This window comes from Netta rufina (assembly GCF_964035555.1).
Source record: "Netta rufina genome assembly, chromosome: 1".
NCBI lineage: Eukaryota > Metazoa > Chordata > Aves > Anseriformes > Anatidae > Netta > Netta rufina.
The window spans coordinates 62,238,597-62,262,669 of NC_140123.1; the positions used below are offsets into that span (position 1 = coordinate 62,238,597).

General features: G+C 35.5%; 1 protein-coding gene across 1 annotated transcript in view; it reads right to left on the reverse strand.

Moving 5' to 3' along the window:
- Positions 1-24,073, reverse strand: part of MYO16 (myosin XVI) — a 283,087-nt gene that overhangs the window by 76,025 nt on the left and 182,989 nt on the right. Inside the window, exons 23-26 of the mRNA XM_084292547.1 lie at positions 14,568-14,643; positions 11,532-11,707; positions 7,201-7,281; positions 6,735-6,940 (exon numbers count right to left, since the gene is read on the reverse strand). Of these exons, the coding sequence (XP_084148673.1) occupies positions 6,735-6,940; positions 7,201-7,281; positions 11,532-11,707; positions 14,568-14,643 (539 nt within the window). The remainder of the gene's footprint in view (positions 1-6,734; positions 6,941-7,200; positions 7,282-11,531; positions 11,708-14,567; positions 14,644-24,073) is intronic.

A 24,073-nucleotide genomic window follows, 5' to 3' on the forward strand; every position in this document is an offset into this window, starting at 1 on the left:
AAAGGTGGGCAAAAAAACACAAAGATTATACACTCCATTGCCCCCAGTCAAGTGCAGTGAGAAGCACAGTTCATGTGAAGTTAGGTTTGAGGACAAGGAGTGCTAATATTGTGAGCAAAATAAAAATAATTTACAAACAAACAAACAAACAAACAAACAAATAAATACTCCTACTTTGGAATGCCATTGGTCTTAAGGTTCCAATGTTATCCATTTCTTTGTGGATATATGCTTTTGAAAGCCCAAGGCTGAAGTTTGTTTCTGACATTTAGGAAACCAAACTTTCTAAACTTTTTTTTTTTTTTTTTTTTTTAAACAACCCTATGCATTAATAAAATGAGTCTCCTTCAAAAGACCTCCATATTTTTTAACACTTTTGTACAATTATTAAGGCAACTTCTTTATAGAATTTGATGATTACTGACACTGCTAACAAGATAGTGTTTTTAAAAATCATAGTTTTAAACTTTGTTTATGAATTTGCATTAAAAGTGTTCTCAAAATGATGACTTCAAAATACTTCATTTACTCACCTTTTGTTGAATTTTAAAAGAAAGACAAACAAAAATTATTGTCCTATTTATTATACTGGTCAAAAATATCACTTCCAGTTTTATGTCTGAAGCAACAAACAATGCAATGATGAGATTGTCATTTGGAATAAATTGGTAGCATTGCATCTACTTTAATTCAATATTGCTTTTTAACAGCAGTAAGACTATATCTTGTAGTCATTGCAAGAATTTAAAGTATTATAGTGCATATCAATGCACTGCTCTATGAGAAAACTGATGATATTATTGTATAGCAGACAATAAAGCTAAAAGGGCCAGTCAGTGTGATGACCTACCACTTTGCAATTTACTCAGTACATCATTCAAGCTAAAGCTTTGCCTAATTTGCTCATGAGACTCTGAAATGCTTTGATGCAGTTTTGTAATTCACTACTGATATATTATAAAATATTATAACTTCCCTGCTCTAAGGGGACAAAAAGAAAGAGGAAATACAGAGAAAGAACTAAACACCAAAAAGCTTCTGAACAAAGAGAATTCAGATATGCAATGATGAGTCCTACAATAAATCCACAGTCACAAACAACAAATCTGTGCAATATAGCATCAGCTAATAGTACAAATTTGATTAAAAACTTGTAATAGTGTAATAGCTTTGTGACAGCTGCAAAAGAACAGACTTTACTAGATAAAGCAATGATATTACTATGAGCATAAACTTTCCAAGGAAAAATGTACTTCTTCAGAATGATCTCCCAGCAAAGCCAACTGTCTGGATGACTTAGTAACCCTTAAGTGCTCTGCAGCCATTTTTGATCTTCTACTGAAGTTCACTATTAAAGCATTTTGGTATCAATTAATGCCGTCCTGAGTAAAACTGCAGATTTCAGGATCTGCAGTTAAGTGTAACTTCTAGGAACTTCATACTGAAATCAGAATAAAACCTGTAAATAGAACAGGCTTCAGAAATATTTTTTTTTTTTTTTTTTTTACCCTCACTGCTATTATTACCATAAGAATCTATTATAATTGTGTTCTGTATGTTCATTCCTAATATTTCCTACTGAGAAAATAGGAAATCTTTAAAAAGGTGGTCCTTTTTAAAAGTTACTTTAAAACAAAACAAAACAAAAAATAGAATGCTAACTCTTTTTAATGTTCTATTTTCAAGACATTAAAATCTTTAAGATTTTTTTATTATTTTAACTGATTCTATGTGGCTTACATATTATAATTTAGATATTTTAACATATTCTGTACATAGAGAATAAGATTAGCCTATGAAAAGAAGAAGGAAGAGGAGAAATAAAAGGAAGTAGGAGGAGGAAGAGGAACGTCTAACATTGTGCCTTTGAATCTTCACATGATTTTGTCTTATCAATACAAACAACTGTTTATAATCTAAGCTACTTGACTGCATGAATATAGGTACAACTGAAGAATAGATTAATTCAATTTAAGCCATTTTAATGAGAGAACTGGAAATGGTGAATTTCCATTCTAGAGATTTATCTCTTCTTGCAATAATACTGTAACAGATGTCTCTACATATAGCCTATACACTCTCTTTGACATGAAATTTTCTGCTTTTCCTTGAGCATCAGTTGAAGATAGAAAAGGAGTTCCATGATGGAAAAGACAAGACTGAATTGAAAGTGTTAAAACCAGAAAAGACAGTCGGAAACTAGAGAGATATTTGTGAAATTTCAAGAAACACTCAAAAAGTGCTGAAATAATGACGAGGGACATCATACTAGTAGACAATTATTTGGTCTTTCTGAACAATATTTTTTTTTTTTTTTTTTTTTTTGGTCATAGAAATCCAGCAGTACTCATCAGTTATTAAGTGATTAAGTGAAAGGCTGGAAGTAATACCTGTTCACATAACCCACAGAGATTATCCTGGGGTCCAACAGCCCTGAAGATGTGTTGCAAACAGGCAGGGAAGGCTAACGCAGATGTATTATTTCAGGACCTGTGCAAGGACCTCGCAGTCTCCACTGCTAAGCAGGATTCCAGACGCAAGACCTATGTGTGACACACGTACCTCAATCTCTAAGGCAGAAGATGGTTCATAAACTTTCCATCAACCCAGGACACAAAAGCACAGGCAGGGCAAAGCACTGGGTACAGTTTGGAAACTTACTGAACCACATTAAAGAAAAAAAGAGGAAAAAATCATTTTGATTTCTAATCCAATTTACATTAATGGTAGACAAAGTCATTTGAAGAGGATGCTACCAAAATAAAATTGTTCAGAATTAATAAAACAGAGCACTTTATTGCCTCTTTTTTACCTGACCATGCCTGAACAGCTGTATTATACTTCACTGAGCAAGAAATATAAGCTCAGCTCATTACTTAGGATGGGTCCTTGATCACTATCATTATTTTTAAAAATTTATATTCCAAATGGCTTTTACATGTCTTCTTTGGCAACCAAGTGAGGTGAATGACACGGAAGTCAGCCAGGATCCATTTTATTAATTGATGCAAAGAGATTAAGTCCTAGATATTAAACATGTACAACCAGGCTCTGTCTGTGCCCCACAGAGTTTCTGAGCCTTATTGTTCTACACTGATTGTAGAACACATAGTAGGTAACTCTTTTTTTTTTTTTTTTTTTGCCATTTAACAAAATATTAATAACAAAAAATTACTGTGTTCCTACTGAAGTCCCCACTGGCTATCTTAGGTAGAATTAACCTCACTTTAGGTCAGATATCAAAATACTGAATGCTGGAAAGCAACAGCCATCTGCAGACAGTCATTCCTTCGACTTGGATGCTTATGCCAGGTGGTGCTGTAGCAGTACTTATTTCTCCTTGTTGACTACATATGGGGTGGCATACACCTTAGACCTACCTGTTTGATTTTGACACAGAGGACAGAAGAATGCCTTCCATCTTTGAATTACGATCCTTTTTGATATTTGTGCAGGAATTTGAGAAAAACATTAGAGCACTGAGGAAGTTGTGTGAACAGTTCCTAATTCTATCATTATTTTATTATATTCTTTCTTCCAGTAAAAGGATATTTGAGAATAGTTTACCTATGCACATAATTTTGACTGCTAATTGGAAATTCTGAACTCTTTACAACACTGCATCTTTAAAAGTAATTTCAAAATCTAGAGTATGAAGAATAGAATCTTAAGATATTAATGCAAAAGACAAGGGCAAAGTTTTCCAAGAGTTCAAAATGCATGTTATTCAAGGCTTTTTATTTTAAAGATAAGGTAAAGACTGATTTCTGACTCTCTACTCAGAGAGCTCTAGAAGCTGAGCCAACACTGCAGGCAAATTCAGCAGAAACACTGCAGCTGGAGTTGGCAAATCCTCTAAAATAACATATATCATTTTATGATTATATTGGTGCTGCCAGTTTTTACAGTATTTAATAGCATCTGACCTTATTAATTCCCATTTTTATTATATATTCATTGACAGTAACTGTCACAGCTTCCACTTAAGAACCAGAATTTCCACAAGATTTCCTTCTGATCAACGCACCTTGGTGATTGAGGGGTTCACCTAGCAGCTGTCAACTTTTACTTTGATAATACATAAGAAGAACTGGTAAAACCAAAAAGAGCAATAGAAATAATGATCAAGTGTTGTAGCCCAGGAAGAAGTGCTCTTGCAGAATATGACCTTTCCTTAGCTACTGTCTTTCTTTAGCCATCGTAGAGTTCAAGTGTGACTCTTAAATATATGCTAGAGACCAGACATATTAATCCCTAATGAATAGAAATGTATTCAAATTCATCAGATTAAGAAAGCAATGGTACTGTCTGTATTACTGACGGACTATCCAGTTTTTCTGATATTCTACCCCTTCACCACAAAGACTGCTAGTTCAAACATTGTCTTTTTATTATAAAATAATAAAAAAAAGATTTTTAAATTTGTCATTGATTATTTTTTTAAACTCTGACCACACTATTGATAATGATAAGGAAGACCCTAAAAGTAAATGGATAAAAACTGCAAGGAAGGTGGGGAAGGGTAGCAGTTCATTATCATCTGGGAATTCAGGCTGGGATCTGTGCCACAAATCCTCTTTGATTTTATACAGTGCCTTCAGACCCACCATTAATATCCCTTACTTCTCAGGCCAGGTAAACCCAGGAGAACTGCATAGTACATTCAGCTCCAGAAAAACAAGATTTCCTCGCATCACTAACATAAAACACTTTGCAGCTGAGCTAAGCCATGCTGTTGAACCACAGAGACACGTTCACTGAAACTCAGCCCATCAAAAGGATGTCAAGACAGAAACTTGAATGTGAAACTCTTATAGTTATAGGTAAACCTCCCACAGGCACCAATCTGGGGACACATTTTCCTACTTGTTTTTCTTTGGTTAAAATCATTCTTGGATTGGTAGTTCCTAGGGTTATATTTATTACCTGTATTAGGACAATGGGCCCTCTTGTGTTTTACATTTGTAGGCCTAGTTTCCACCCACTTGAGGCCACACAATCAAATTGCTAGTTAACATGACTCAAATGGGGAGGAAGCCCTCTCCTTCAAAAGATAAAATCTGCAATGAAAATCAAGAGCCCTTACTGCTGTTCAGTATTTACAAACAAGAACACAGAACAGAATGACAGAATAAAGCAAAAAAAAAAAAAAAAAAAAAGATTTAAATTTCCATTTCTTATAAAGCATTCAAGGAAAAATTAAGGTATATGCCAATTTCACCATGCTCAGGTGCATCCATCACTGAATTAAGAGAAGCATCCCTATTTCTTCTTTCTCCCTCTGCATTATTCTGTTTCCTTCTGTGCTTCTGTCCCCAAAGTAATGGGAAGTAATTCCTTTGACTCTTTGGGCAAGCCATGGAAAGACTAAATCATTTCAGATAGGATCAACATGTCTGTGAAACGTGACAGTAGCCTTGAGGAGGAGTTGGGGGTGTGGCTTAATGAAAAACTTAATGTGATCCAGCAATGTGTGCCTGCAACTCAGAAAGCCAACCGTGTTCCAGGCTGCATCAAAGGAATTGTGACCAGCAGCTGGAAGGAGTTGATTCTCTTCCTCTATTCTGCTCTTGTCAGACCCAAGCTGTAATGCTGCATTCAGCTCTGGTGCCCCCAGTATAAGAAGGACATGGACCTGTTGGAGTGAGTCCAGAGCAGGGCCACAAGAATGATCAAAGGGCTGGAGCACCTCTCCTATGGAGACAAGCTGAAAGAGTTGGGGTTGTTCAGCCTGGAGAAGAGAAGGCTCCAGGGAGACCTTACAGTGGCCTTCCAGGTGGCCTACAAGAAGGCAAGAGAGGAACTTTTTATGAAGGATTACAGTAATAGGACAAAGGGTAATGGCTTTAAACTAAAAGAAGATCTCTTTAGATTAAATATTAGGAAGGAATTCTTTACTCTGAGGGTGGTGAAGCACTGGAGCAGGTTGCCCCATCCCTGTAAGTGTTCAAGATCACGTTTGATGAGGCTTTGAGTAACCTGGTCTGGTGGGAGGTGAGTAACCATAGTGGGGAGGGGTGGAACTAGGTGATCTTCCAGGTTCCTTCCAACCCAAGCCATTCTGTGATTCTGTGTGCAGAAGGTTTCTAACCTCATATTGGACAAGATGGTGCTCTTTCTTTGCTGAAGCATTTGAAAATGTAAGAGAGGAAAAATCAAATAACTGAAATATGGACAGGGGAAAAGAGTTTTTCTTCACCCAGAAACAGTGGTATAAATCTTTCATTCATTTCAAATTAATTAAAAATTTCACTATTTTTTAACAACAATAATAAAAATGGAGTTGTAGTATGAGCATTAATAACTCATCAATATGTAGATGCAAATCCTAGCATACTAAATACAAATTCTGAATCCATGACACCTACAATGATAAACTGATAAAAATGAGACTATTTCTACTTCTCTTTTTTAATTACCTAGGGACAACATGCAATATTTTGTATTTTGTAAATCATATCAATAGTATAAATTATAAAAAGTAACTACTTAATGAAGTTCTCTTTTGTACATTGAACACATTTTCCTGATGATATTTATAAAAATATTTCCACAAAGTTCATGATTCCTTCCATTGCAAGTAACAACCCTACACCCATTGCTAGAAGACATGATTTTTCTGTTAAGTCTGAAAGGCTCATAAACAAAACAACACTGCAAGCACTACTAGAGCATGACAAAATACTTTGTACTGTAGGTGAGAAAAAGATTTTATGAAACTAAAAAGAATTTACCTTGACAAGAAGTCTGTGAAAGAGAGACGTATGGGATATCCGTGTCGTATGATTTTAACCATGTCTAGGACACCAATATACTGCAGTTGAGCAGACACATAAAAATTGTCAAAAGTATCTGGCAACTTGGAGTTATTAGGCTTTATACAATGAACTGAATGTGGTGTGCAATTCTGCAGCTTCCCTATAATATCTGTGAGTGATTTCTGTGGAAAAAAAGAAAAAAAAAAAAACAAAAAACAGTTATCAGCTGTTATTGTGCTGGAAAAGCAATTGCACAACACATACATTATTCCTAACATCATTTAACATCATTTTCTCAAAAGATACAACCTGGCCATGCAAGTGGCTTACACAAGAACGTGATTTTTCTGCAATTGCAATCTGTAGAGACTAATTCTGCCTTTAAAACTTTTATTTATTTATTTATTTTTAATATATATCTGTGCAGAAAACATTCACTAACCCTGAGTTGTATTGCCACAGTTGTTGGCCCCCCTCTCTCCAGTCTCTGAAGAAATGAGGATGTCCCTTTCTTTTTCAACAGCTGTGGGGGAGAAAAGCATACACATGGTATCTTTATCTCAGAATGGGCAGGAACCATTCATTTTCATTGTTACACAATTTGATAACAAACGCAAACATTTACACAAATAATATGTCATAGACAATGATTTGATTTTCAGAAAGAATTGGGAAAGTGGATAAATACCCTCAAGTGTCTGTGGAGCTATGATTGGCAAGAAACTTCTGATTTCAAAAGAAGTTGTATTTCATTGTAATGATAAAATCACTTTTTTAAATAACTGGGCAAGGCAATATGATTTGTAATTTTACTGTAGAAGCAGGACTTGTACAGTTAATATCCCATACTGTCTGTGTATTAGTAGCACAATTCTCTAACTCCCTGAAAAGCTTCCTCATGTCTTTGTCAGATGCTTAAGTGACTAAACATAAACACAGTTCATTAAAAAATATTGAAGTCAAAACAACAATATTAATATTTTAAAACCTTCTCTTTTCTTCCTATACAAGTGAAGGCAGTTCAGCTTTTTTTCAAACAGTTTTCACCCATTTTAGCCATAAATTATCAATAGATTTATATTATGTTAGAACCAATGTTATCCTTCCCATACCTCAGTGCTCAGAATGGGGAACAAATTTCTTTTTTTACTTTTCTACTTCGTATCTTTCAGACTAAAATGTCAATAAGCCTCCTAAAAGTGGTAAAAGCATCTTTTTTGTTAAAGCTGCTACAGAAATGCTGGTAAAACTATCGTGTTCTAGGATGTGGCCAAGCTCTTAGATTCAAACCTCTGCATCAATGACAGCCTTTTCACCTTTCACTTTTTTTCATTGCCTTTCTTGAGTCCACTTACTCCATAAAACTCCCTTTCTATCAGCTCAGCATGTTCTGGCCTACTCCTGTCTTTTTCCAGTTGCATTTAAAAACTGTACATTTCCTCAGTTTGGCCCTTCCAGGCCAATCTCCATTAAAAATATTGCAGTGTTAGCAATTCTCTACTCACTATACTAGATTTTGGAGCTCTTTTTTATTTTAAATCTCACTTACTAGGATGTAATAAAATTTTAAAGGCAAATTCATCCCAAACTACAAAACAGAAAAGTAAAAGAGAGCTGCTTGATCCATGTCTTCTCATAAAAAGAACCACTATGATATTTCTCAGTTAAAGTTTACAAAATGCTTTAGGAATATAACTAAAATAGAGTTATCTTTGCTTGGCAGATGATTTTTTAGGAGGAATGGGTGATTGCATTAAGTCACTAGTTCTAGACCATTTGCTGAGTTAGGGAAAGAGACAGGAACAAAGCTTTGGATGTTAAATTTCCTGCCTGGTGTCCTGCATTGCATACTCTTTCCATGGGAAAGAGGTGTAAGAAGCCAAAGCCTCCTAAAAAGTCTCTTTACCAGCACAACATATTAAAGCTTTAACCAGGTATGTCTTTAACCAAAGACATACCAGAAGTTCTGCAACAAGTGAACTCTTAAAATAACAGTCAATGAAGCAAAGTGATCATAAAAAGAAACAATGCGAAGCCAATGAAGAGAAGAGCCTTTTGTTTGTGACCTGCATTTGTGTGACTAAACTTCTGCTATATGAACTGCAAAGCCCACTGATTCTTCCAAAGGAAGGAGGTGGGGAGGAGAAGGCAACAGTATAGATTTGGAATAAATTACAGAAAAACAAGGGTGCAAGAGCTGATGTGAGCAAAAGAGAGTTGTGAGAGTATCAATGAAAATATTTTCTCTTTTATTTGAAAGGGACACACAGCCTTCACAAGTCACAGAGACCTGATCTGGCAGCTTCTCACTCCTACGACGCCTTATGTGCTCCAGACTTCTGGCCTGTTCATGTCTATTTTGGGATGGATGAACTGTTCTCTTGGACCCTACTACAAGTGGAGTGGTGAGTTCAAAGAGGTAGACTGTCCTTACCTGTGACAACTTGCTCTGAATCAATGAAAAAGTCACCTATGAAGAGGTCTAATGGTAAATATATGGTGAAATACAGAGAAATCTATAATCATATTGGCTAGCAAATAGCTAGTACTAGAGATGAGAAGCTAATAGGGGAGGGGAATCATAACCAACTCTTGTGTGACATCTGAAAGCATCTGCTTCTCTTCCCTTGATACAGTGGAGTCTAGATAAACCATACACCGTAACACAGAAACCTCTGAATTGTAACACACATCATATGATGTACCATATGCATCAGCCTCAGATTTCAGCTATAATAGAAAAGGCATTCTTTCTGGTTGATGATTCTTCCCGTAACGTCCCTCTTCCTTTTTCTTCCCCTCATTTCATTTTTTTCCCTTTGTTGCCTTTACCTTCAGGATAAACTCCAATAAAAATGCAGTGGTTATGATTTTCCAAAATGTAGTCATTTTAATTCTCAGCTGATAAAAAATGCCTCTTACATTGCATTTGAAATTACAATAACAATAAGAACAACAAAACAACATTGTTCTAGCTTACCACAGTGGATTTTCAAGGCTATACTGGAAAAGGGAAGAAATTATGAGATACAGCACACTTATAGATGTGGACTTGATCCACAAAAGAATATAAGCACTTACCTACTTCCAGTCTTCCAGTTCCTGCATCAGTTGCCTATTCGAAAATAACAATAGGCTTTTTTTTTTTTTTTTTTTTGGTCACTGGAACAGATTAGATACCTAAATACCTTAGATACTGCTTCAGTCCTGCAGGACAGCACAATACCTTTCTCAAATTAGGCCAACTTAGTATCTACAAATTGAGCAATGTTCTTTCTCACCTGCACAGCTTTTCTTAAAGCTTACCTTTGAGAAACTAAGCAAACTTTCCTTCTGTGGGCAGATGAAGGATGGAGTTCTTCCCACCTTCCATCTAATACCTAACAGTTTAGATCTTTTTCACTGAACCTAGAAGATCTGACTTAATTTAGCATGCTTCCCAAAGGAAATTGAGTATGTTCTTTCTCTCTCTCTCTCTCTCTCTCTCTCTCTCTCTCTCTCAAGAGAGTAAATCCAGGTTAAAAGCTATTCTGGACTGGTGAAAAGCCTCATAGTTTCAGAGATCCCAGCTGTGTGGTGTTTCCCCCTGGCTTGATTAGGCTTCTAACTTAGACATGCCTTTCATGCTTCCTTCCATGTATGGGACTAAGATCTTTTTCACGTGCTTAGGAAGCTTCCTTTAGGAAGCCGTTACTATAGTAGAAAGGCACCTAAAGGCACCTAGTGATGCCTCAGCTGTTTGCTAAATATATCCTTAAACCAACACCATTGACTTCAACTTAAGTTTTTTCCACTAAGATTACTGACAAGAACAGTAGACAGGAATTATGCTACTATCAGCAGTAGGGCTAAAAGGAAGCTCCCATTGCTCTTCTGTGGATGTACTTGCATAAAGCCCTCCACAAAGACACATGAGAGCAGGCTCCTTAATCCCATGGCAGAATCAATTTTGTGCAGCTGTAAGCCAAAAATAAAGTTGTAAGTTTCAAGAAGCCTGGCAAGGCAGCTGATACACTGAGAGAACTGCTTGCTGCTTTTCTATAAGGGTGAATTCCAAAACTCCACCAAGAATGAACACAGCAAATAATGTGATTTCTCCTTAAATCAGAAATGTTCCATGGGACATTAACAATTACTTTTTGATAGCCTCCCAAAGTTTTTGTTTGTTTTTTTTTTTTAAACTTTTTAAACTTTTAGGGTTGACAGCTAGCAAAGAAAAAGAGGCAAATTCTAACATGCGAAAGTTTGATTTGATTTGAAACCAACTGGGAAAATTTATGTGCAAGTAACCATATAAAATAGCAATCTTTTAATAAATATACAGCATTCATCTTCATACAAAACCATACAAACTGTCTTTTACAAACCAAAAAAGTCTGTTTAATATAATAAAACCACTGAGGTTTAATTTTTAGCTTCCTCCTTAATTGACTTAACTAATCATAATCAAGGAGGCAAAAAAAAAAATTATAGCCATAAAATAAATAATACTGTATCTATTGCTAAGCCCTTGAACCACAGAATCATGGAATGATTCAGGCTTCAAGGGACCTCATCATCTTGTACAATCTCCTGGCTCAGAAAGTCCAAGAAAGTGTCCGTATGGGCTACCTGTTAATTCTCATTATTGCTCTAGTGTTGATATTTGGAACTAGATTATTTTAATTGTTTAATGACTACAGAGAACCAAGAAGAACACAGAGCTTTCAGAAATAAGAAAGTACCAGAAAAATCTGCAAAAAAGAAAGAACAGAAGGATTTCTAAATTCCTACCTTGCTGAGCTCAATATATTTCTTTGCTTCTCCACTTGCAGAGGGTACGGATGTATTTTTACTCAGCAAAGCGGCTTTACACCCTTTGATTTTAAGGGAATGATACGGAGGAACAAGTGATCCAGTTTGTGTCAGCTTGGACTGGAATAATTGATTGATGACTACATTTTCACTGGCTGGAAAAAAAAAAAAAAAAAGAGGAAATTAATGCATGAAAATAAAATACAGTTTAAAAGGTAAGTACATGGTATTTGGAATAAAAAACACATACAGTAGGAGACCCTTAAATAAGTAAATTCAAAACAAATGGAAAACCCAATAAACTATTATTTTATGCATGGATCATAATCAAAGAGCATTCGATGTTTAAGGATGCCAGCCATCAGTAACATTATTTTTAAACCGATTCAGATCCTCTACTGAACAGAACAGGGCAGAAAACAAAAACTGTCTAAACAATTACTTCTGATAATCATGCTTGAATTTTGTCCCGTTACTTAATGTTAATTTATCTATCTATCAAAACAATATAAGAGATGCACAACGTTTACTTAACCTGTGGCATTTAGAAATGAACAAGGCGTAACTATATAAAACATAATATAGGAAGGGATAAAAGAAAAAGAAAAGAAAGAAAGAAAATAAAAACAAACAAACAAAAACAAACAAACAAACAAACAACAAACTAGGAGAAGGAAAAACCTGTACCAAGCTGGGTTCATATTTCTCCACATCAAGACCACACTTACAAACAAAATTGATGGAAAAACTCATACTGACATATATATTTTTGATGCAGTGCTAATAAAAAGTACAAAACAAAGCACTTCCAAGAGATGTTTTTGTAAATGGAAATCTATGAACTTAAAGACAGATAGGATATTTTTTAATAATTCCAGCTAAATTATCCTTTGTAAGGTTATGGTCACAGGCTTTTTAAGATGAACATGGTAATTAAATGCTGCTTGCACTGCTACAGCACCAATAAGCATTGGAAACCTGCTGTGTGATACATCTTTAACCATGCTTAATTTTTATTTCTTTCTAACAAACTGGCATTATCACACCCATAATTGTTGAATAAAACAACAATTAAAACAAACAAACAAAACAAACAAGCAAGCAAACAAAACACCCACAACAGAGAAAGATTAATGGGATTAAGGTCGTAAGTAATGTCATTAAGTATAGCAAGTAGAAATCTTCAGTTTGCTCATTATTAGCTGTGTGAAGACACATTTACTAGATGTTTGAATGTAATAGATTTGTTTATCTTTTTCTGTAGCAGCTATTATTGCTGACTTAACTGGAATAATAAAGTTATGAGAAAGATACTAAAGCAGATACCTGAATAAATTTCAGCACAAGCGGTGGACATGGTAAGCCTCCATATTTTTAAAATATGGATAAATGTAATAAATAGCATTAGGAAAGACATTAAAATTATGCCCTCCAAATTAAAACAGATAAAACCTATGTTAATAATGTTTCCTGATTTATCTACAAGACAGGTACATTCCACATTCTAACACATAAATGACTTCTATGATGTTAATGTACTTAAAAGTTTTGAACTGAGTAAGGAAACTTCAGTTAATGAAAATCAAGAAGCAAGCACTTAGCACTTAAGTTATACATACACAAAACATACAAAATTGATGCTAAAGGAAATACATTACTGATAATCAATAGATTTTAAGTTTCAAAAGCATAAGTCACTTAAAAAAAGAAGGAACGTAGCCCTTATATCACTTAGATCCTTTTAAAAATTCTGCCTTCAGAACGTTCCCATTAATTATATTTATTATTATTTGACTTGTTATATACTTGTATATAACTCACTCTCAGTATAGAGTATAAGTATATAAGTATATAAGTATATACTCACTCTCAGCAAATCAAACATTTTATATCAAATCCAATCCTCCATTCTTCCCTTTTAAGAGCTGCATAGATGATTACACAAAATAGCAATGAAAATGCAAAAGGAAACTATTTAAGAGAACAGCAGAATGTTCTGTCTTGTAGAACACACTGGAAGTTGAGAATATACCTTCTTGTATTATTTGGCATTAAGTTACAACAGTTAGAACTAGAATTTCTCTAAAACTATAATCAATAAGATTATATTTAAGATCAATTCTTTCATTTCTTTTCTCATCCTCAATGTATGCTATTTTCCTTTAAATTGCATCAATTACTTTACTAGGAGGTTTAGCTCATTTCACAGAAAAATTGCTAAAAAATATATTGGAACAGCAGGGCTGATTTGGAAGACAAATACTACTTCCAAAAGATCTCTATTTCTATTGAAAGAAATATAAATACATAACGTATTAAGCAAAAGACTCTGCACTGGTTGAAGCAAAGACAAATAACAGCTCAGGATATAATGACATTTCCCTGAGGAAGATGTTTTGTTTTTCTTCACAGAAAGAGTAAATGAATGAGGTTTTTAATTATCCAATTATGAATCATTAATTAATAAATGGAGATGCATTATTATTGGACATAATTATACAATATGCACATGGAAAGGTATTTAATTTTGTATTTCAAAGGGCATTTGTATCTATTCATTGGAAAACAAGAACGCCCACAAGATGCTGCTTTTAGAAAGCGCACTCAAGCAGTGAAGTACATCTCACTGCAGTCTCTATGATTTTGGGAGCCTTTTTTCCTTTCCCTATTTTCATTTTTTTTGTTGTTTGTTTTGTTTTGATTTTCTTTTTAAAAGGTTTTAAGTCATACTTAATGATTTTTTTTTTTAATTTATACTAATCGATAACACTGTATCTTTTATTTCTTTACTTCACATCACATAATAAAGATGCTTCATGTTCATGGATTCTAAAAGCTTTCAAAATTAGAGTAATTTTCAGACAATAGAAACGTACTTCAAAGAGATGAGGATGACTTCTTTTTAAACTGGAAAGAAAATATACATAAACTCTTCTAAAAATGAATGAAAATTGAAGTGAAGTCATAATAGGTTGATTTCTAACAACAACAGCAACCACAAAACCATTTACTTACTTTTCATTACAAATACGAGATTTTGTGAAAGGGAATCTTTATTTTTTTCTACTGCACCAGCAATTTCGTAAGTAACCTATAATAAAATATTGTGACATCATTAGTAATGATCACAGCACCTATTAAAAATCTTACAGCAGTAGAAATTAAGTTGTGTTTTCTTCCACTTGACAGTTAAAGTCTGGCACCAGGTAGTGTCTTTCAATTCTTTCTTAACAACACCAACAATACTAACCAGAAGAACTGGTTGCTGAACATTGTGTGTCTCTGCAAGTATACAAAAATTTCATCAGACTGATTCTAAAACAATTCCACAATGCAAGACTCAATCACAAGTGTAGCATATAGAAGACAGTGATGTAAACGTTACTTTCCCTGTAGTAATGATCAGTCCCAGACTACTGTGGTCTATTCACAGTGACCGTAACAGACCACTCTTAGATCAATCTGAGTCCCAGCTCACACTCAAGACAAGCTCTTGCCATTTATATTGTCTTTGGAGGCAAATTCAGTCCACAGTATATGTAAAAATTCCATTTACCCATTGAACAACTATGCACATAAGGGTTTTGGATCACCTTAGCTGACTGATGTTATCATTTCAAGTGCTACTCCATCTGTCATCTGAATGCAGATGAACTCTCAACACATATGGTGGGCACACCAAACCAAGCAAAACCCAATGCTACAGCAAGAGTTCCTGAAGATACATACAAAATGATGAAATATGACCAAGTGTCTGTTTTAACTTTGAGCCTATCCAGGTTCCACTGTATAGAAAAGAAGCACTGAGACCAAAATGCAGTCACTGAGACTGAAACGCCAATTAAAATCCTTGCATCACCATTATCAGATTGCTTTGGCCTCGTATTTCTAAATTTATGTTTATTTTGCATAGAATATAAATATTTTACAAAATAGAATGATTAAAATAAAACAGCAAAACAGAATTTTCTTATCAACAATTTGTGATTATGGTTCACATCTTGGCTAGGATGGCAATCAATATTAAAGACAAACCTGGGGCACAACTTGAAAAAAGGAACTGTGCTACTTATGTCCTGTTCTGAAAACCAGTCTGTGTACAGATGATGGGATTTATCTCACCTTATGTAAGTGTGGGTGCCTACATCTCAGTCAGTCACACATGACTTCTGTATACATGCAGGAAAAATATATTCCTGACTCATCTGCCCTATTTTTCAATAGGATGCATTCCATCCTAGCAAGTGCTTATTTGCCATCCACCAACTATGCGTGTAGATTAGATGGCCAGTTCTGATATGTAAGTCTCCAGCTGCAGCAAAGGACATTTTGTTAGATGAATCTTGACACAGAGACACTAAGGGTCACAAACCTTTAACTGACCTAAACTTTAACACCTAACCATGATACCCAACCTTTATCTGACTGTTTTGTGGAATGGGAGCAAGGATTGGATTCTCTAGACTTCAGGCTCAGCATCAAGTGAGAGTTATGTGACTGAATTCACCAGTTCCTCGAACATGAAATGCCCTAGAACTAGTGAATGGAAAATATATATCTAATTTGACCCAGAATTTTAATCACCTAAATTAGCATTGCAGAAAGATGTCTAGTTCCACCCAGAAGTGCAGCCCACAAATCTTTCTTACAACCACTCTCTCAAGTAAATCAACTTTCTGGCATTTTTTTTATACATGTATATAATTATTATTTATTTAATGTGGTTGACAGGTGTGTTTACTACCATTATAGATGCTACTTTGCAGAAAACAAGATAGAAACATTCTATTTACATGAGTGATTCAAGACAATCAAGCCACAAAAGCTTAGAGCTTCTTCAAAGCTTGCTACCTTTCTGAGAAGAAAAATCAGCCCAAGTGGCAGACACATGCACACTTTGCCATACATAGTAGATTTTCCTATCTCTTCACTGCATTTCCCTCCTCTGACTGAGGTGGAAATTTATCTTTATTACCTCCCAAAGCAGTTTTTCTAGCTTGAGAAAAACTGTTTCTTCTCTTTATGTTGAGGCATGGAACAACAATAATTACATCACTAAGATTTTTATGGATATTCTGTTAATCTAGAACTCTTGCTGTATGTACCCATAGCTTTAACTTAGGAAAGGAAGCTGTTTTCCCTCTTCTCCTCCAAACTCTAATATCATCCCTATCCTCCACCTTGGTCTACATATTTGCATCCCTCCAGGTTAAGCCAGAAGCTAAACCAGTGCTTCCTGTTTCTCAGATGAAAGCTCTCACAACCTCACAACTAGACCACTACATGAAGGGTAACCACTTACATGAAGGGCAACTTTCTGAATGAAAGGGATATTTTGCAGAAAGCTCATTTCTACAAAATGGATAGCCATTTGTTTTTTGTTTGTTTGTTTGTTTGTTTGTTTTTGGTGGGGACAACAGACAAACAGCTAATTAATTTGCAAGCTTTAGATATAAACAGCTCTAGCTTGCATAGTAGTAGAATCCAAAGGGAATTTAAAAATCAACAAGAAAAAAAATAAATAGACTGTAGTACTACCTCCAGGATTAGGCAGAAACTTCATGGGAAATTCTTAGAACACACTTTTTGTTTGTTTGTTTGTTTTACCTTGGGACCACGTTTTTATCTAAAACCTGTTTTAAGTTTCTTATTGAATCTATATCCTAAGCTCCTTAGGTATTTGGGTAAATTTTATCCTTGTATATTTAATAAAGCTGTAAATATATAATAAAGATTAGTAATACTAATCAGTTCATTAATTTTCTTTTCCATTGGGTCATTTGACAATTATGTGATGTTATCTTACTCATGAAAAATATTATATGTCTTGGATGTGTATAATCTGTTGTACTTAGTAATTATCAAATGACGTAATTAGTATGGCATCTAACATAGAAAAGGTGTAACAACAGAATTATGTTTGTTTCCATGATGGATGTACTCTTATATAATTTTTAACTGTGTCTCTTAAGAGTACACAGTATAGCTAGTAAGCTGTTAGAATAATTTAAGCATACTATTAAAAGTTTTCAGTGTACTTAAAGTACATGTTCTAACATACTGGTCCATAAAAGATAATTAACAGGCCTTACTTAACAAATTCATAATACCAGTTCCTAATTGAATGTCTTAGGCTTTGACTGAATTAGAAGAAGAGAGTTACTATTGATGGGACAAGTAGGTAAGTATAGCAGTGGGAGATTATGATAAGTGTACCCTCAGTAAGTTTGCAGATGACACCAAGTTAGGAGGAAGTATTGACCTGCTGGAGCGTAGGAAGGCCCTGCAGAGGGACTTGGACAGGATGGGTTGATGGGCAGAGGCCAGTGGGATGAGATTCAACATGGCTAAGTGCCAGGTCCTGCACTTTGGCCACAACAACCCCATACAATGCTACAGGCTTGGGGCAGAGTGGCTTGAAAGTTGTGCAGAGGAAAAGGATCTGGGGGTGTTGGTCGATGCTCACCTCAACATGAGCTGTAAGTGTGCCCAGGTGGCCAAGAAGGCCAACAGCATCCTGGCTTGTATCAGGGACAGTGTAGCCAGCAGGACCAGGGAGGTGATTGCCCCATGTACTCTGCTCTGGTGAGGCTACACCTCGAGTACCGTGTTAGCTTTGAGCTCCTCAATACAAGGAGGACATTGAGGCCGTGGAGAATTTCCAGTCCCTGGAGAATGGCCTACGAAGCTGGTGAAGGGCCAGGAACACAAGTCCTGTGAGGAGTGGCTGAGGGAACTGAGGTTGTTTAGAGGAGGCTCAGGGGAGACATTATTGCTCTCTACAACTACCTGAAAGGAAAGTGTAGGGTTGGCCTCTTCTCACAGGTAATTAGTGATAGGACTAGAGGGAATGGCCTCAAGTTGCACAAGAAGAAATTTAGGTTAGAAATGAGGAGACATTCTCAGAAAGGCATTTGGACGGGTTGCCCAGGGAAGTGGTGGAGTCAATATCTTTGGGGGTGTTCAAGGAAAGGCTGGACCTGGTGCTTGGGGACATGGTTTAGTGGGTGATAGTAGTAGTAGGGTAATGGTTGGACCAGATGATCTTTAAGGTCTCTTCCAACCTTAATGATTCTATGATTCTATGAAAATGCCTACATTGAAACAGGAAGAAGTTTCAGTACTGGTACTGGTACAATACATTATCAACTTCTAGAACTATATTCATAAGACATCTCTCATCACATAGAATACATAAAAGTTAACAGGATTCCCTTTATTGCTAACTCTCTAACACTTTTCCCATAGTAAATTGGTAAATTAATTCACTGCCTAAAGACATGAAAAGTGGCTCAATGAAATGGCACTCAAGGGTCTCATATTTACTGTCAGTTCCACGAAAGAGAAAAAGAAAGAAATCCTCTCCAAATTGTCTGTTTTGTTAATTTAATCATGTCCCCATCAGAGATGCCAACTTTGCCTAAAGCACATGCAGTTCACCCACTTTTTTTTTCATTGGGTTTCTAAAGTAAACTGACCAGAACTCTGCACTGATTGGCACTCGAGCACCATGTATTCTGAGGAGAAAAGTCTCATACAAATTTTATGTGGTTCAGACAGGAAATGTACAGTAGCTTAGCTCATGGTTCTGGTATTATAAAACATACCCCTTATTCTCACTTCCATTTATTGTACCTGTTTGTCTTGTTCTGCACCATGAACATTTAGGGGTAGACAGTATGTAAACCTACGTGTCTGTGTTAACCAAGGGTAACACAGTAGTAGTAGTATCTTTAGATACTACCTGTACCAGTTGTTTTTATTAAAAAATGGTGCAGAGTTCCACAATGCATTTGAATTCAGTAAAACATTTAAACAAGAAAGGGATTGAATTTACTTCCTGTAAGTTCAGAAGGGAGGAGAGCTTAACCTAAACATACTAGTAGTGGGGCAGGCCAAATGTGCATTTAGCCCTGGGCATTTAGGGGAAAATATTGAGTAATGCTTCCACTTTGCCTCCCACCAGTTCCCCTCTCATCTTCCAGGGCTCTGCCCATTAGGGAGCTCTGGATCTGCAGGCTGTATCTCATCTTTGTGGTTAATATCTCTTGACAGATGTTTCCTCTCTGAGTCTCTGTTTCCAGAGCTCATTAACATTTTCGGCATCCATAATACTCCATGGCAAGGAGTTTCACTAGTTACTTGCTATGCGAAAAAAATATTTCATTCTGTTTGTGTCAGATCTGTTCTCTGGTCATTTAAATTGGTACACCTGGCTTTAATGTCATGAAAACATGTAGATAAGAATAAAAGGAAAAAAACAACACCCAGAAGACAGAAAGTTTGCACTCCAAAGGTGCACAGAGAACTGCACGGCCCTCTTACCTTCTTACATACTCTTGTTTCTTCAAATCATTAATTATCCTCATGACATTCGATTTTACATCTTCTCTCAGAAATCTGACTTCTGACCTGAAGTATCCCCCTTTGTATCACCTGATTTTAGTAAGGGACTTTATCTAAGTTTACTCAATTTCCCCAAATACTTTATCAACAGAACCACCTTTACACATACTTTTAATCAATTCCTTCAAATAATTTTTGTTTTCATATCCTGTGGTATGACAAAAGTACTCATGGTTAATTGGAAGATTAAAAAAGCCAAGAAAATACCACCTGGAATGTTATGTTTGGTTGGTTGCATTTATAGTTAAAACCAAAAATGTTACTATTTTCATAACATAGTAATAATATTAATAATTTAAAATGTAACTCAGAAACTCTCATTTTGTATGTCTTGTTAAATTCAATGAATGTGAAAATAATCGGTTCATATAGTTGAAAGAGAATTTTTTGAGAACATGTTCAAGGACAATTTCAATGCACAGAAAGGTCACTTGTAGTTGCTACCTTTCCACCAGTACAAATATGTGAGTGACAGCATTTTAAAGTCTGAATATGCCTTTTTTTTTTTAGTATCTCTGGGCTTCTCACACACTCCAAACAAGCTTTGTTAAGCAATGAGCTAATTAAATACCTTTAAAACAGTCTGTAAAGTCTTACTCTCAGAAAACACTCAGAAATAGTGGAATATTAAAGCCAGAAGATATCTAAAAACAAATGAGAGCAGTGGTAGTGATGATCTATTATTTTTTCCCTCAGGAGAGCCTGAAGGAAAGCCAAAGAAGGAAAGAAAAGAAGGGAAGCAAAGAAAGAAAAGGAAAGGGAAGGGGAAGGGGAAGGGGAAGGGGAAGGGGAAGGGGAAGGGGAAGGAGGGAGGGAGGGAAAAAAAGTACAACTACCTTGTCTGTGTGAAAAAAGAGAATCTTTGTCAAATAACCTTTATAGGCTTTGGTATAACTTAGACTAGACTGATTTGATTGTTATGTCTGGGGATTCGGCCTGGGGAAAAAATAGAGAAAATGAAAGCTTCCTTATTGATTAATCCATCTCCTTTTGTCTTTTGATTTAGAGGTTCAGTTTCACAGTCTGCCTGGGATACATGAGGCATTTCAGAGATGACTGCACTGGTGAAGGTGAGCTGACAGCTGAGAGGTATTTTTGAAATGTGCATAGCTGAGAAATGGCACAGACATTGATCTGCACTTAAAGGACATTATGTGCACTGGTTTATAGAGCAAAGAAGTTGGTCTTTTGGTCTGAACAGTTTATTACAGTACTATAAGTCAAAAACAGTGGCAAAGCAAACATTGACAAGGGGCTTACCAGATTTGTTAATTCAAGTATAAATTTAAACTGCTCAAAGCTTAAAATATGACATGTTATTCAGGCTTCTTGAACAAATGAGCATATAGCTCATTATCTCGTACAAGGATATGTTAAATACTGCTACAAGATAAATCTGTGTCTCTTGACATTATGTTAAGCTAATATATTAGCTTATATATTTCTGGTTTACTTACTGGCATGTTAATTCTTTCATAAAATTAGGAAAAAATAAAACAAGTTTGAATCCTAAGCAAAATTCCATGATGGAATGTTATTCTTCAAAAATCATGACTATCAGTAAGGCTGACAGTTCAGAGATGTAATTCACGTGAAGCCCTTACATTACGTGAGAGCGTACAATGTAAATATTAATGTTATTGACAAAAGTATATAGAGATTCGGTATTACACATTCTTAGTACAGTTTCAGCTGATGGTTAGATGCATTGATCAACTGTACCCACAAAACACCTTATTTCCTCCAGACAAGCTAGCAGTGTGCACCATGGGCTCACCGTGCCTCTCCTCTCACAGTGCTGCTAGGCAGATGGGCACTGCAAGAAGCAGCTGAGTATACCCACATTTACGCCAGGCATCAGAAACAAAGCAGTACCCTAGACGAGCAGATTTTTTTCAGAAGAGATCAGACTGCCAACGTTCAAGGCAATGTGTAAAACAACTTTCAGATAAAGCCTTCCACGAGTTTTTTTTTAGTCTCACAAAACCTGAATCATTCTTTTCTACTTTCTGCCTGAACTGAACAGATAAGCTTTTTGTCTTATAGCAGTCAGATACCAAGACATCAAATAGCTCTTCGAAGAGACTCATAATATATCAAGGCATTGTAGGAGTCTGTTCAGCTGCAAAATTAAAACTGGGAGATAAAGTAAAATACTTGATATGATCAAGTACTAATATTCACAGTGGCCTTTGCTAAACATGTGATCATGGAGTTAACAATTGTATCATACTACTGCAGAAGAATGAAGATCTAGTGTTGAACAAGCATAATAGTGAAATTCAAGAGAAATAAAGAAAAACAAATGTTTACTTTCTTCCACAGGATGGTTCTGTCACATTTGTGTAATATGGAATTCATTCTCATCTTCCATTGAAAAATTTCACTCACACATTGACTTCTATGTGCAGCAGCTTACTTGTGCACAGTTTCCTCTTTTAGTCCACTTTCTCCATGCCAAAAGAGTCAAGAGTATAATAATAAATAATAATAATAATAATAATAATAATAATAATAATAATGAAAAAGGTCTCTGAGAACAGTATCATACACAGACATTTTATTAAAGTATTGTTTCTCCAGAAAGTCAAGCAGGGATTCCAAATTCTTTTTTTTTTTTTTTTTTTTTTTTTTTTCCTTCTGAATCTCTTCTCCCTGTATGCCTTCCTAGGTTCATTTTGACCTTCTGCATTTTTTACTTTTATTTTTTATTTTTCATTTCTCGCCCCTTATCTCTTCCCTCTTTTTCTTAGTACTGCCTGTTCTGGAATAATCTGTATCTAATTATGCTTGGAATAGCAATATGGCATATGTAGTCCTAGGGAAGGCTACTGAGCACAAAACAAGGGAATGAGCGATACTTGACAATGCATGATTATAATCAGTCAGAAAGACTTAACAGTGGGAAAAAAAAGACTATTTTCCTACAACAATAGTTACATAACATTAAGATAGGAACACATTAGAGGTCCTTAAAACTGCATGGACACATTTGTGTCAGTTGTAATTCCTTCATAATATAAAGCTAGAAACACACTTTCATTCACAGAAGGCTGTCTGGCATCTCAATTAAAGATAAAACAGTATGCCTCTTCAGCAAGGCAGAATTTTCAATAGCTGCTTTTTGCAGTATAACTGCACTTAGAGTTGCTAAAATGGCAACTCTAAGTGTAGCTACCTGAGTAAATGTATCTGAACCCAGTTCTTTCTGGACTTAGAGCTACGTACATAACCTATTGAAAAAAAGGAGCCCACACCACGTCCAACGTGAAACTTTTTTTGCAGTAGACAAGGTGGACTACCAGCTGTTTCACACTGACTGAACTACATTGCAGTTACAGCTTTTGTTACCTAGGGAAATCAGCCTGTCTGCCCTGACCTTCTGTTTAACATAAAGCCTGCATTCAGTGTTACTTTTTCTGTGAACACCAGCCTAGACACATTACCTGAATATAAATGATTAAGCCTAGAAGTGAAAATTTCATGTTCAATTACCTGTCACATTTTACTGGTAATTCTTCTGCCCTCTGGGTCTGATTCATCTTTCAACTATACTCATGTAAATAATGACAAACTTTACCAAGTTAAAGGAGTTATAATCAGTGAAAAATTGCGATAAGTGAGAATAAAATCAGCCCCCCCCCCCCCCCCCGTTTTAAATTTGGAGATCTCTGAAGGTAACGATGCAGAGGAAGACTGCTTTCTACTTCTCTTGCTTTAGACTCATTTAATTGATATCAGACTATAAAAATAGCCATCAAAACCTGCCAAACTATACTGTCACTTTATATATGAAATTCTTATTTTTGAGTGCCAATAAAACCTGATGTATTTAAAAGTCTGATCTATTAACAATTTTCATTAAGTATAAATCACAAATGACTTCTATAAAACAGATACTAAATGTAGTAATAGCACAATCTCAAGAACAGCATCAGCAGTTTAAAAAAATGATAATAATTTAATATCTTTTTTTCTTTCAACCTATGAAGATACACTAGTCTGGGAAAATAATCCATTTGTGTAATAATTTAGTACAACAATGCTACCATCAGATTTTATGTAAATTCCTATCACAAATCCCTGGACATTTCCACTTATGATAGCTTGGTAAC